Source organism: Podarcis cretensis (genome assembly GCF_951804945.1).
Source record: "Podarcis cretensis genome assembly, chromosome: 8".
In the NCBI taxonomy this organism is placed as follows: domain Eukaryota; kingdom Metazoa; phylum Chordata; class Lepidosauria; order Squamata; family Lacertidae; genus Podarcis; species Podarcis cretensis.
The window spans coordinates 57,179,140-57,194,620 of NC_137177.1; the positions used below are offsets into that span (position 1 = coordinate 57,179,140).

The 15,481-nt window shown below is 40.6% G+C and overlaps 1 protein-coding gene across 2 annotated transcripts in view; it reads left to right on the top strand.

Annotated features, from left to right (window-relative positions):
* CDH13 (cadherin 13) overlaps positions 1–15,481 on the top strand; it is a 687,354-nt gene that overhangs the window by 380,272 nt on the left and 291,601 nt on the right. For both annotated transcript variants that reach the window (XM_079988791.1, XM_079988792.1), the window contains exon 5: positions 2,171–2,323. In XM_079988791.1, the coding sequence (XP_079844917.1) occupies positions 2,171–2,323 (153 nt within the window). The remainder of the gene's footprint in view (positions 1–2,170; positions 2,324–15,481) is intronic.

Here is a 15,481-nt window from a genome sequence, read left to right on the forward strand (position 1 = left end):
TCTATAGGCATCATGGTTTTCCCAAAAGGATTCTGGGAGCTGTGGTTTATTAAGGGGTGCTGAGAGTTGTTAGAAGGCTCCTATTCCCTTCTCGGAGTTACAATTCCCAGAGCAGTTTGACAATCACTTCCTATTCACAGAGGATTCTGAGAATTGTAACTTTCTGGGAGGAGTGGGGGCCTCCTAACACCTCTCAGCACCTTTAACAAATTGCAACTCCCAGAATTCTTTGGGATAAGTCCTGTCTATTTAATGTGGAATTATATATGAATGTCACCTCAATTAGAAGAGGTCCATATTTCTGTCATTTTTGGGAGTACGTAGCTCCCTCTTGTGGCTAATTAAACTTTAAACAAAGTATCAACTTAGAAAGACCTTCTTCTGGGTAATTGTCAATGTCGTCATTCCAGACTTTAAAAGAGCAGGTGCAAGGATAGACTCAGGGATGGGCAGACATAATTGGATCTTGACTCTTGTGCTTAGTTTTCATTGCAGGTGTTTTGTTCTGAACCATATCTAGGAGGGGTTTTTTATGTTAACTTTTTTTGCAAAATTTGGAGGGAGAATGACTAGAGGCAACAGCAAGCTTTTCAAGGGGATCTGAATGACTGTCCTTCAGAGCAATAGAATGACTTCCTGAAAAACAAACTCCCTTGTCTTCTGAAGCACTCACTTTGACCACATTCACTTCATACATTTAAAGCACTATGATACCCCTTTTAATAATAATAATGGCTTCATCCAAATAATTCTGTGAACTGTAGTATATAAAGGGTGCTGAGCGCATTGATTGACCTCTATTCCCCTCACAGAGCTACAGCTCTCAGAATGGTTTATCAATCATACTTTCTTCATAAGAATCGTACTCCTGTGAGGAGGAATCGTGTTCTCTTAACAATTTTCAGCACCCTTAAAAAAAACTTCAGCTCCCAGAAGTCTTTGGGGAAGCCATAGCTGTTTAAAGCAGTATCATAGTTCTTTAAATGTATAGTGTAGATGAGGCCTTGAAATGTTGAGAGGGTGCTGTGGACAGCAGTCAGAACCTGGACTTCCTGAAAACAAACTCCTTTGTCCTCTGAAGTGATTGCAGATCTCTCATGTGGAAGAGCTTTGCTGTTCACTTCTGACACCATGTGCAGAATTCCCTCTTTGTTTTAGTGAACTGAACAACTCTCCAGTTTCCAGTGAGAACCGGTGGCGTTGCTTGACCCAAAATGTAGCAACTGTACACTTTGCACTATTTCCTTCTTGGCAGTGCCACTACCACCCTCAGATATTAAGGGGATGGTTTTCCAGCAGAAGGCATTATCTGTAGCAGTTGTAGAATTCCCTCTCCCCAGAGGCACACCTGGGACCTTTATGATGTAGCCTCATTGGATGCTGCACACACACATTTTTACCCTCACATGGGTGGGTAAGAAATATTATGAATAATAATAGCCAGCACCACCATTGTATATATAGAGGAAACAATATTTCTTACATCATGAATGTTGCCTCATATTATGGATAGATGAACTGTATTGTTTTATTGCTACTGTTGTTGCAGGTTTGTCATGGTCATTGGCTAGAACAATAAACTTATATTGAATTGAACATCTTTAAAGAGACATGGCAAGAGTCATTATTACTGTTTAACTGGCAGCTAACACTGATGGCAAATCTCTCTCTCACACACACACACACTCACCCCCCCAAAAAAAAACAAAAACAGGGAAGGGGCACATCGAATTAGTGTCTGCTAGGTTCTGTAGGCATCAGGTTACACCTAGGATTCTGGGGGAAGGCAGGGAAAGCAATGTCCTGATCTCCATTGCTGAAAACATAAACCCCAGCTGTTACCTAGACCTGTCTCTTGCCTTACGTGAGGCCCCATCTGCACTATACATTTAAAGCAGTATCATGTCACTTTAAAAAGTCATGGATTCTCCAAAGAATCCTGGGAACTGCAGTTTGTTAAGAGTGCTGAGAGTTGTGAGTTCCCCTCACAGAACTACAGTTCCAATACTACCCTAGGAAGAGGGATTGATTGTTAAACTACTTTGGGAATTGTAGCTATGTGAGGTGTAGGAATCATAATACAGGCATGCTACAAGATGATAAATTGTTCCTAATTCCTTTTTGCTGCTTCTTTGGCTTGTATCCTCACTACTGTGTTTGCCTAATACAGGTGGTAGACAATGACAGACCAGAGGGCTCCAAATTTCGGATTTTTGGGAAAGGTGTGGACCAGGAGCCAAAGGGATTTTTCAAAATTGTCGAGAGCACAGGAGAGGTCCTTGTGACACGGTCTCTGGACAGAGAAGCAATGGCCACATACCAGGTAAGTCTCCATGCAATGTATTTTTGTGTGAGTGTGTGCGCATGTTGTTCTCTCTCTCTCTCTCTCTCTCTCTCTCTCTCTCTCTCTCCCTTTTAACTTGTGATTGCCTCCAAACTGTCACATTTTGTCTGAGTGATTCAATCACATACCAGACCTTTATGTTTGTGCATTTCACTTTTTAAAAAAGAAAAGAAAAGGAAAGACATTTTGTGGTTTGGAAAGTGATGGGGAAATGCATTAGAAATTGTGAGATGAATGTATGGGAAGGTTTATAAACCCTTACAAGCAAATCAGGATGAATGCAGGACAAATGCTGATTGTTCTATAACCACCCTGCCAACAAATCAGGATGCATGCTCAGTAAATACTGGATATAATGCAACTTCTGTGTGATCTTTGTGCAAGAAAATCAGGGTGGATGATCAATAAACAAGTAACCTGGAGGGGCTCTTTATCTTCATGGGATGTTGCAAAAGTTATGCTTTATGTTTCTTGGCTTCAATTTGCTGCTTCTTCATAGTGTGGTAGATAATGATGTAGAAAATTCAAAACAAGTGAAGTGATGAGGCTGGCCAGAATATGTGAATCTTGTAGGGCCTGGGGAGAAATTTGTCCCCTTTCCTTTGCTTTCCAAGAGCTCACTATGCAAAAATTCATTTATCAGAACACAAGAAATTAGTACCCAAACCTCACTATATGCACTGCAGAATCAGTCAAAATGAAAAGCTGGACTTTGTCCACCTCCTTACTGATGTTTTGCTTGTCAGTGCCAAACATTTTAGGATAGAAACCATGCAGGGAGGGAGAAATCAGAAAAATATATATTTTTCTTTTGTCTCTCTTCTGCTGATTGACTGCAGCCATTTCAAGAAGGGTGGTGAGAGATGGGACAAATCACATATTAGAGATATAGGAAACAATGGCAATTGTCAGCTTGTTATGCAAACACTCCCCTAACAAACAATTTCCTGGGTACACATTATGTTCAGAAAGCAGGACCTGTGGGTATTTACCAAATATCAAACCAAGCAAAATACAGCTCCTTCAAAACTTCTCTGAATTCTGTGGTATGGACAGGAATTGGAACATTATCAACGGTTTCATTGTGTCCACAAATGCCACTTTGTTGACCTCTGTTCTAAAGGCAGTAGCACTGCATGTAGAACCAAGGCTGCAGTACCTGTAGTAGCAGGATCAGACCATATATAACAAGGCTGTATGGGCCAGAAAATAGACAAGAAAGGAAGAACGTATTGTCAGAAAGTAGGAAGGCAAGTTACAACTTAATGGTTCATCTCACCAACAAATTGTATAGGCTATAGATCAGATAGTTGCAGAGGTTGGGTCTCTTGATTCTCATGGCACAGGGAGTAGGAAGTTAGCGCTGCCTGTTATTCAGGGCTCCAAATTCAAGAGTGTAGGCATGTAACACTCCTTTTAGGTATCAAATCCTGTATGGCCAAATAGTTGATCAAAGGGCAGCCTTCTCTCGTAGTAAACCAAACCATTCCCCATGCTGGAACGATTACAGCACATCTTCAAATATAACCCCAATTTATTTCCTTTAGAATACTCTCTCCCTGCCCTTAAGCCTTGCAAATCACATAAAACAATATATATTGCAGCATGCTAGATGAGCCAGAAAGGAGATGCAAATGCATCTTTTAATGGCCTGTAACTCTTTCTGTGTGACCCGTGATAATTCTGGTGCTCAGCAGGCCAGCCAGAGTCCCGTTGAGCAAGCTGCAGTCAAGAAGATCTGCAGAAGGAGAATGCTCAACTTGATTAGTCAGTCTTTGGAAAAACAATGAACTGGAATCAATGAAGATGTATTGTGAAGTCAAGAAAGCAGCAGGGTTCTGTCCCCCCTTTGATTTTTCTTGATACATGAAAGTATTTGAGTCTCTTGCAAAGTCTTGGGAAAGTTTCTTTTTTTTAAGAAATGCTTTCCTTCGTTTGGTGCTTATGAATTATTTTAAGAGCACAATGGAGATGAAAAATAGGAGGAGATGACTCTCCATGGAAAGATATAAATATTTTCTGATCTGTCAGTGCAGCAGAATAGAATCCTGGTATTCTGCAAAGCTGGAAGTGATAAGTGGGTCATCTGGTTCAATGCAATAGGCTTGAGAGATGGGCCCAGCTCATTCAAATTACAATTGTGACAGAGAACTTCCTGCGGTACATTTTTTCTCTCCAGCAGAAGAATGATTTGCCACTTGTCTGGAGCAAGGAGCCATTAACCTCAAGTAAATGGCTGAGCTGGAAGCCTTCTAGGTAGTGTCACCATTAACTTCTGCCTAAAACAAAATTTAATGTGAACTTGGAAGTTCTTGCTTGAGCAAGGAACTTTGATTTGACTACAAATCCCATCGGACCAGCCAGCATGACTTAGTATCAAGGGTGATGGGAGCTGTAATTCAAAAGACATGGCCGGCACCAAGTTGGGGAAGGGATAATTAATGTGTAGATGTTGCAGTTTTATCTTTTAAAAATAAAAACAGAGACAATTGCATTTAGAAAGAAAGAAAGAGAAAGAAAAGGAAGGAAGGAAGTAGCATAGATTAACTAATGGAATTAGTTCCCACCTTTTCATTTAGACTCTCACAGACTTGGTCATTCACAAATTATTCTTCTAGTCTGAGTAAACAGCTTGCAAATCAATTCAATAAACAGGAATACTAAATCCAATTCTGTAGATGGAAGGCTATTAATACATTAACCACCCAATGTTTGTGACAGATAATTTATGGCTAACAATCAGGCTCCAAAGTCATTTTATTTTCCCCAAATTGAAAATGTGTTTTCGTTTCACGGAGTGTGCTCAGCTTAAGCGGGGGTTGAGGAAAGCCCTTAATTACTACAAAATATTGTTCCACATAATATTGTACAAAATATTGAAAACAAAATCCCTTCTTTGGAAGAGCAGTTTTGTCTGGTACTTTCCAAAACATAGTGAAAGTCAAGTCTGTCTGTGTGGGAACCAATATTTATTTTACTTACTTGTTTGCTTATTTCCTATATTTATATGTCACTTTATAACTGAGATCCTTTCAATGTGGCTTGCAACAGATGCTAAATAATAAAAAGTCTTTAAGCAGCCATAGGAATGGCTGGTGAACCTTTTTCAGGCCAAGGGTCTGCTCAAACTTCTGGGTACCACATGCCAGGGCTGTTGGAGTTTTCTGAGTCCTGGGCCCCTGTAATATATGATAAAATGTGATAGCTCAGTGGCAGAGTACATGTTTTGCATGCACAAGGTCCTAGGTTCAACTCTCAGCATCACTAGGTAAGGCTGGGAAAATCTCCCTGTCTGAAACACTGGAGAGATTCTGTAATTCAGTATAAACAACACTGAACTAGATGGACTGTTGGTCTGATTCAGTATAAGGCAGCTTCCTGTTTTCCTACTTTCCAAGACTTTCCTGGGTGTCATTCATCTGTCACATAAAGTAGGCTCCCAATACCATCATTATTTGATTTTTATTCTCTCCCCTCCCCCCCAACCTGATTTTAATAATCATGTTCAGTATCCCAATTAATCTCTCTCAGAGAAACAGGGGTGCTTTCTTGCTTCTTTGACGGAGCTGTGGGCTTAATTGGTCTGAACGCTTCCTCTTATGTGTCACTATCTAAAGCTTGGGATCCTTGTCTAGGAAGACAGCCTGTCACCGCAAGAGAAGGAAATAAAATGAAACGTGGAGAATGAAAGCTTCTTAACAATTGATTTCACATCCGGCACTTGTTAAACATTTTTCTTAGACAAATTTAAAAAAGAAAAAGAAACCTTTCATAATCTCTGTTTTGTTTCCCTTTTCATAAAGGGGGAATTGCCTAGGTAAATTTTGTCAGGATTCCAATTTTCATGATGCTGGCTGAGTGGCATTATCAAACTTCTCCCCACCCACCTACCTTGCCCCGACGTCTTATGCCTGCAAAGTGTCAGTTTCCGATTGTGTTTGGTTTCAAAGTATTTGTGCTCTGAAAGCAGCTACATAAAAGATTTGTGACTGGCTGCTATTATCTCCTTAAAAGCTGGAGTGCTCCAAAAGGCTGGCTCCCCACCACCTAATTCTGACTCTGGAGCTTTTAGAGCTGACAAGTCTCAAGCTTCTGATCAGAGTATTTTGTTGTCATATAGGCCCCACAAATTAGTGTGTTTCAGGAGAAGCTTGGGATCCCTTTGGTAAGTAAATGCATGCCAGTTTTAAGAGGGACAAAGTTTTAAGACAAGTTTTAAGAGGGAGAGCGCTATTGCCTTCAAAAGAGAATGTAAGAATAGCCCTGCTGAATCAGACCAAAGGCCCATCTAGTCTAGCAACCTGTTCTCTGAGCTTCAGGCATTTTGCATGCCTGCAAAGTATATATTCTGTCACTGAGCTCTGGCATTGTTCTGAACCAGTATTTTGGGTTTGATAATGATATAAACACATAGGAAGAACCTTGCTGAATCAGGTCAATGGCCCATCCAAGCCAGCATAGGACAGCCTCAAGCAGAACCCAAGCACAAGAGCCCTCTCTTCTCCTGTGGCTTCCAGCAACTGGTATTCAGAAGCATGACTAGTCATAATGCAGAGCACGTCATCCTTATCATCCATGAATTTGTGCAGTCCTCTTTTAAAGCCATCCAGGTTGGTGACACAGTCTCCTGTGGGAGCAAGTTCCATAGCTGAATGCACTGTATGAAGAAGTAAACAGCATTTCCGTGCTCTCTGTTCCACTGTGCAAGAAGCGGTTTAATCATGCTGGCCACATGACCTGGAAAGCTGTCTGTGGACAAACACCAGCTCCCTTGGCCTGAAAGCGAGATGAGCACCACACCCCATAGTTACCTTTGACCGGACTTAACCATCCAGGGGTCCTTTACCTTTACCTATGAAGAAGCACTTTCTTTTTTCTGTATTGAATCTTCCAACACCCAGCTTTGTTTATATTACTCTTACCTTTTCTCTAAACTAAAACATCCCAAACATTGCAATCTTTCTTCAAAGGAAAGTCACTCCATCCCCTTGATGATTTGGGTTATCCTTTTCTGAAACTTTTCTGACACTACAATATCCTTTATGAGGCGAGTTGGCCAAAACTGTGCACAGTATATGCAATGTGGTTGCTCCATAGATTTATAGAATGGCATTATGATGTCAGCAGTTTCATTTTCATTTTCACTTCATTTCCTAATGATCCCTAGGGCAGAATTTGCCTTTATACATCTCCTGCACACTGATCCAGCAGAATGTTCATTCCGTATAACAATTAAATGGGACTGTTGTGCTCAAAGAAAACAGTATACATACCTCTGAACACCAGTCCCTGGGGGACATATAAGGGTGTTGATGGTTTTTATCTTTGTGACATGCTTGTGGGCTTTCTGGATATAAGCGGCTGTCTACTGGGTTAAGCTGGATGCTGGACTTGATGTATGTTTGGTCTAATCCCCCAAATATCTGCCTATGTTGCCGTTCCTGTTCTGTGGAACAGCATCCCTTTCAAAATTGGACAGGCAACTACTATCTGCACTTCCAGAAGATATTCTTGTTCCAACAGGCTTTCCCAGCTGAAATAATAGGTCCTTGTCTATTTTGTATTGTTTTAGTTTTAAACTTATCTGCAGTTTTCATATTTGTGTGTTTCACTTTTTTCTGTTTACATCATACATCACCTTGAGACATGCCCAGTATTGTGTTTTGGGTGGGAGGCAGGACACCCAGTTCCTCACATGTGCATCTGTAGAACACAGAACTTTGCAACATGTGATTGTCATGTACCTTACTTTTGTGGTGTGGGGTCTTGTTAAATTATTTTATGTAATCCAGTAAATGTCACAGAAGAATACTTTTGCATGGCAAAAAGGATTATTTAAGCAAAAGCTGGATTTTAGCAAAACAGCTACCTAAATTATTATTGTAAGGTATTAGACTCACAGCACACTTTTCCTTCTGAAAAGCTACCATCCAGATCAGAGGAGGTCCAGTCCCATTTAACTTCAAAAAATGCATCAGATCTTTCTACATCATTAAATGGGCCTTGGTGTGCTTTCATGTTCTCTGTCACATTTGGTTATGTAATATAATAAATCCTCTTGCTGTTTTCTCATCTGTTGCAAGGCGAAAGAGGTATTTTACTTTCTACCTGCAAAAGAAATATCCCTCTGAGGCTTGAAAGCCCATGCATGCCAGTGTTCAATTTCCATGCTCCATTTCCACATCTGTTAAACAAAATTTTCTTTTTAAAAATCTGCACAAAAATTGTGACGTTTTGTGTTAATTTTTCACAATATGTAGTCTTTTTTGCTTTTATTTGTATCATTTGGCTTAATATTTGCATTTCTGCAAGCTATTTTCCCCAATATATTGTAGTTTTATACAGTATTGTCGCTAACCTGTTCAATTTTGTGTAAATGGTTTGGTTGGGGAACTGAGTCACATAATTCAATGTGTGAATTTCAAAGAATAGAGGGTATTCCGGTTTACTTATTAGTCCAAAAACTGTGAATTGGGTAGGTCTGCATGAAAATGTGAACTGCACACATTTCCCCCCCATTCTTCCCAGTATTACATAACTTGTGCCAACAAAAACATGTATCCTCCCCTATTTTCTCACTGCATATGAGTTCCACCAGGAAGCTGGGTTTTGCTGAAGCGAGATAGAAAAAGGGGGGGGGAAAGAGCCCTGGATATGGCTTTAAGAGCTAATGCATTTAGATCAGTGGTTGAGTCTTAAAATGATTGTCACAGGATGCAAACAACCAGAGTAAAATACATAGCAGTCGCTGAAGAAAATGGATTGAGTACATAAAGAGAATGGGTAAATGAGAAGGTTAAATGGTAGCTGGCAACTCTTCTGTACAAACTGTTGCAGAAATTGAAATGTAACTATATTCGAGGGAAAGTAGAGCTCCAACTTTATATGGACAGCCACAGAGACAGCCCACAGGCCTGTGTGGAAGAACATTGTTAAAATCCAGTGCATCCTGTTCTGCCATCTTGTTTATTAAGTGAGAAGCAGTTCCCCACAGTTGTAGTTTTAACACACATATTAAGGATGTAACCTGGGTGTTTCTTAAATTGTGATTTCTGATGTTAGGATTGGTTTATATTCAGATCTTTGTGCAAAACCACCTTCTCTCGGAAAAGTTTTGTCAAGTCACACATGTTACACAAAGGGATCTTTACTGAGGTATGTACAGTCATACCTCTTGTTACATTTGCTTCGTCCCACGGCGACCCGGAAGTACTGGAAAGGGTTACTTGAGGGTTTCGCTGCTCGCGCATGCACAGATGCTCAAAATGATGTCACATGCATGCACAGAAACGGCGATTCGCGACCCAGAGACGCGGGTTGCGTTCTGCGCATGTTGCAAACAGTGCTCCAGAATGGATCCTGTTCACATCCAGAGGTACCACTGTAACAACAAAGATTCAGCTTCAGGCACAAAGTTATAACAGCCCCGGCAGCCAGGTTGTTCATCAGCGCAAGATGATCTGAGTATATTACACCAATCTTGGCCTGACTGCACTGGCTGCCAATTAGTTTCCAGATCCAATGCAAAGTGCTGGTTTTTGACATATAAAGCCTTAAATGGCTCAGGACTGCAATACCTCAAAAACAGCCTCTCCATATTAACCTACCTGGACTCTGAGATCATCATGTGAGGCCCTTCATGCAAGAGAGGTCTGGAGGGTGGCAACTGGAGAATTGGCCTTTTCTGCAGTGGCTCCCCATTTGCAGAATGCTTTCCTCAGTGAGACTCGCCTGGCACCTTCATTATATATAGGCACCAGGTGAAAATGTTTCTCTTCAACCAGGCATTCAGCTGATTAACATTCAATGGCTTTTTAAATTTGTTTGTGGGATGGAGGTTTATTGATTTGTCTTTGTTTTATTATGTATTTTGAATTTCTATATTGTGAACTGACTGGTGGCAACTCATCAGAATTCCAGGCAGTGTTCTCTCCCAGCCCTACCTGGAGATGCTGCTGGGGATTCAACCTGGTCCCTTCTGTAGCCCTTCCTAATGTGACTAATGTACATTCTCAAAATGCTTTCTAATACAGTGAGGTGGTGCAACAGAATACAGATTCCAGCTTATGGAATCTGAATTGCTCCCTCACGTGCTGGAATACCTTGGGAGGTGTATGGCAGTGGCCATGCCTTGCATGCTGCAAGATCTGCAGGTCAGAAAGGGGAATGCCAGAACACCTTGCACAGGAGACCCCTGTTTATATCTGTCCAGAGCTGGCCTGGAGTTTGTTTGAAAGTAGTGACTACCTGAGCCTGCATTCCTCTTTCTGTAAATACACATGTTTGAGAAGCTAGACTTGGCAACTTACATAGTGACACGGTGAGCTTATTGATGCATGGAACTACTAGCAGAACATTAAACTGCAATCTGTTCTGTACAGAGACTTCTTCACCCTGCAAACTGATTATCCAGTCATTTAATTCCTGGGCACTCTTCTTTGAACAATGGAGTAAATTGCTGTAACACCTAAGCAGAGAGAAAAAAACACGTGTGCCCACTTAATAGCCTAAACAATGTGTCAATATGCTGAGGGGGGTGAAGGGAGAGCAGTGATAGATGTGGCATTGTTTTCACAGTTAACATGTTTTTAATAGCAACCATTAATCTGGGTATTAAAATATGATGGGTCCCTACAAAATTGTGGGAGGGTGTGGGAGGAATGCAGTAAGTTTAGGAGAAAACATGCCACTAACAGAATTGAGAAATTCAAGGGCATGCCTCTGAGCCTCATTGTTTTTCTTGAGCAGTAGCTATTGATCAATACAGTGCTTACTATGTGTAGAACATGCTTTGAAGTTCTGGATGCAAGCGTCTATGTAATTTCCCCAGCCTCTCATTGACTGAGCTACCTGAACTGAAATCTAAGAGGCAACTTAACTCCTAAATCCAGGTTGGCAAGGTTAGGAAATTGATCAGTGGAATTCTGAATAATAATAAAAATACCATTAACAGGGTAAGCAGGGAATATTTCCTAGGAAACTTGGAATTAACATCAACCCCAAAAGTGGTGGGTGGGGTGGGGATGCAGCCAGGCTTCTGAAGGAAATGTTCATTCCGTCAACAACATAGTTGGCAAAAAAAAGAAGACGATGGAGAAAAGTTTTTCATGTCCTCTGGTAATGTTATGCATTTTAGCAAAGATGTAAAAAATGGAAATAAGCTGTGACTGCTTCCTCACCACTGCCCCCCGCACCTAATTCTGTTCCATATATACAGACAAAATGTAATTTATTTTAGAAGACAGGAGATGCATTTCAAGGTGGGAGAATGTACTACTAACCACCGCCATTGGCATTATTTAACTTTGCAAATGTTTTACACTGGAAAAGGGCATTAATTGTGTTGATGTGCTTTGTGCAAGGCAAAGTCAACAGAATATATGCAGTTCAAGGATGCGGCAGTGGTGAGAACACAGCCAGAGCCAAGATTCATGCCTTTGACAGAGATTAGATCACAGGCATCTAAATTGTTTAGCCGGTCTTCCACTTCCCCATTTTCAGAGGGAATTAAACTATGTCTTTCTTTTAAATAACCATAGATCAATGGGAATAATGAAACAGGCTGCTGCCATCATTTATCTCTTGCAGAACTTTTGGATGAACTACAGTGGGTGGTGGGTGGGTGTTTGCATACACATGCAGCACATTATTATCAAAAACAATTTCTATACTGCATTTCATTTTGCAGCACCCTACTTTCCCCCTATATAGTGTGGGCTTCAGCTAGTTGTATTTTGGGGGGCTGAGTAGGAATTCCCTGGTTGGCTCTTGGGACTTCCTGTTTCTGCCTACTTCACACTGTAGAACATTTTCTCTTGAGTTGGCATTATTTGGCTGATTGACATTCAGTTTGGGCAGATATGGAAATGTAAGATCTGAATTTACTGCAATCCAGGGGCATTCTGGGGGTGATCAATCACTCAGAGCCAGAGACTAGGTGGTAAGTGGGAGTTCCCTTGGGACCTGGCCTATGCATCACGATGAACATTGGACAGTGGCTCCTTAGCAAGGAGAGAGGTTTTCTCCCCATCCTTGGCTGGGGAACACATAGTCTGCTAGTTTCCATGTCTAGGGAGTGAAGGATGCTTCCCTTGTTATGTAAGCAATTCCCCCTGCCCCCATCTGTAATTTGGCAGATCCTCTAATTTGTTACTTTTTAATAAACATAACCTTTTTAGACATTGACTACAGTGTCTTAAGTCTTCTTTATGGGTGTGAGGGGAAACATTTTGTCTTTCCCCCTATCATATCACTTGAGCAGTGTATGTTTTTAAAAATATTTTTAGCACTGATTAAAAGGGACAGATGTAGGTCACAGATAAAATAACAAGGAACCAATGAAGTTCATGCATGTATGATGCACCCTGTAGCTCCAGTTGAAAGGATCTCTGGTTGCTGGTGTCTGCCCGCGTTCCCTGGAAAAGCCACTGCCAGGTGTAGCAGTTAAGGATGGACTAGCTGGATGGGCCAGTCATCTGTTTCAGTGGAAATAGCTTCATATGTTCATTCAAATTCTCCTTCAGGAAACGAAATGAAACATAGAGACACAGGAAGCTGCCTTATCTGAGTCAGACCATTGCTCCATCTAGTTTAAAAAATAAATAAATGGTAAAAGTTTTTTAAAAAGATTTTATTGAAGTAAAACAAATCTATACAATAAAAAGAACTGAAAAACAAGATCTTGTTTACTGAATCTCTGGGACCATCACCTGAAAACTCTCAGCTATCAGGAACTCTTGACATGGATGCCTCACAATGGAAAACCTTACAGCACTTGTGACGTTCACTATGGTATAAAAGTATATGGGGTTTAGCATTAGCTGGAAAAATGACTCATAAATTTCATGTTGTCAAAGGCCTGGAGGACCCTGAAAGGGTCTATATAACAAATACAGATAGATACACAGTACTCCTTCTCCGAATTACAACATTAATTTTGGTTTTCCTAATGGTCTTAAGTACTTTACTCAACTGATATTAAGTCTCTCAGGGACAGACTGCTGCTTTATTTTATTTTACTTTTAATTCAGTATTTCCTGCACTCACTGGCTGTAGGTCTTTAGGTTTTCAGTCAGGGAATGCTTCCATCCCTACCTGGAGATGCCAGGAATTGAACCCAGGACTTTCTGCATGCAAATCAGTTACTCTGTTATGAATCCCTACCACGTCACATTGGGTGCCCCAAATTGATGTCATTGAAAAGACTTCCATTTTTCAGGAGAAGAAGGTGTTTGTAGTTCACAATTAAATTAACTCATATTCAGTATTTTTCAATCCACTGTTTTATACAACACATGTGGGTAGGGGTGGGGTGCAATGTTCTTGCTTTATGGGACACGCACTCCTTCCAAACCTTTGCACATTTCTGAGGAAGTGGGGAAATGAGGTGCCCCTCCCCCTTTCAGAATTGCCGTTATCTCGGGCAACATTTTTCATTAATCTTGTTACTAAACTAACCCAGCTTCCCTGTGGAAATTAATTACTATGGTAGCATCAGGAATTTTAATTTCCATAATATACCAGTGAGATATACTGCTGTTTCTTTATATATGATCACACAGCGGGGCAATAATCTATTGTAATGAGCTTTATTACAGAGAGAAGGGGACAACAACATTTAATTAAAACCAGTATAACATGTTCTGAGAAGTTGCTTTTGAGTTCCCTGTTGCCTTTGGTGGGTCCAGATTTGGCAGTCTTAATTTGCAGCATCAGCCTGATGACTCGGGCTGTAAGCCTAACTGCCCCTGCTGCATGGTGGCAGGGGAGGAAGAGGAGGCAGGTGACTGAGCTGGTGGAGCAATGAGGCCCAGATTTGGCACAATGTTGGGCCTCATGACAGCAGCAGGGCTGGCTTGTTCCCCCCCCCCCCCTAGCCTGAGAATGCCCAGCTTCACAGCTCTCTGCAAGCAGCAAATTCACTTGCCCATAGCTTCAATGGGTGAAATGAGAGGTCTATGCTTTTGGGATGATGCAGAGAAGCTGGTAGGGTTGGATAGAGGGACTGCTCTGCCTAGAGTTGGAAAAACCTGTTGATTTCAGTTTCTCTCTGTTTCTGTTCCTCTTGCTTGCCTCCCATCTTAAGATAAATTATTTACATTTCTGCATCAGTTTGAAATTATTTTTATTTTAAGTCTGGCTGGAAATTCATCAGCTTTCCCCCCTAAAATATACAGTACATTTTTAAATGCAGCTCTGCCAAGGAACTTATTTATTTATTATTATTATTATTATTATTTGCCATTTACTCTTATAATGCATTTCAATTATACCTTCACAGACGTATTCTCACTTCTCAGAATTTTGCAATGCAGTTATTCAACCAAGTAATATGTACAAAAATATGTGTATTCAGGCAAAGTGTGCATAAAACTGCATAATATTGGTGAAAACAACAAACAAATATTATGCATTATAGGAGGGAACATTGCTTTGCAAAAAATAAAAATGGGTATAATATACAAAATTGCATACAAACATGTATATAACGAGAAATTTGTAGCAAAATGGTGGTGAATTTTCATGAGGATCTTTTTTTAAAAAAAGAGCAAACTGATGTGGACATGTGGAAAACTGAATTTAAGACTGAGAAACTGAAATTGACAGATAAACCTTTTGCTACTTATGAAAGAGGGCAGACCATCTTGGCAGATCCATACCTTGATTTTTCTACGAGTTAAGTACTGTAATGTCTTCAGGACTGGGGTGAAAAATAAAGAAGGAAATGCACATTTCTCAGGTTCTTCCTGTTTCCTGCATGGCAGCTTATGAATGCCCATTTTAAAAATGCAAGAAATAGAAGTAACTGTCAGGGAGATGACATAAGTTGCCACCAAAGACCATAAATGCCATGAAGTCCATTATTTCTTTATGAGTTCTGGGGTGGGAAATTGCTATCAACCAGCATGCTGCGTAGGGGGTGCTCCCTTGAATTCTACTCTCATGGTTATCTCTTGCTCTCCAATTGTTTGACTACTATTGTCCCCCCCCCCACATAATTGTAAGGAAATTCTCTAATAAATTCTTGGTGAAAATTAACTGTCAGTTAGTACTACCAAGAATAATAGTCTTTTATTAGAAGCATGACTATTATGTGGTGTACGGTAATTTATAATATCATGTTTTACCAACCCCCGT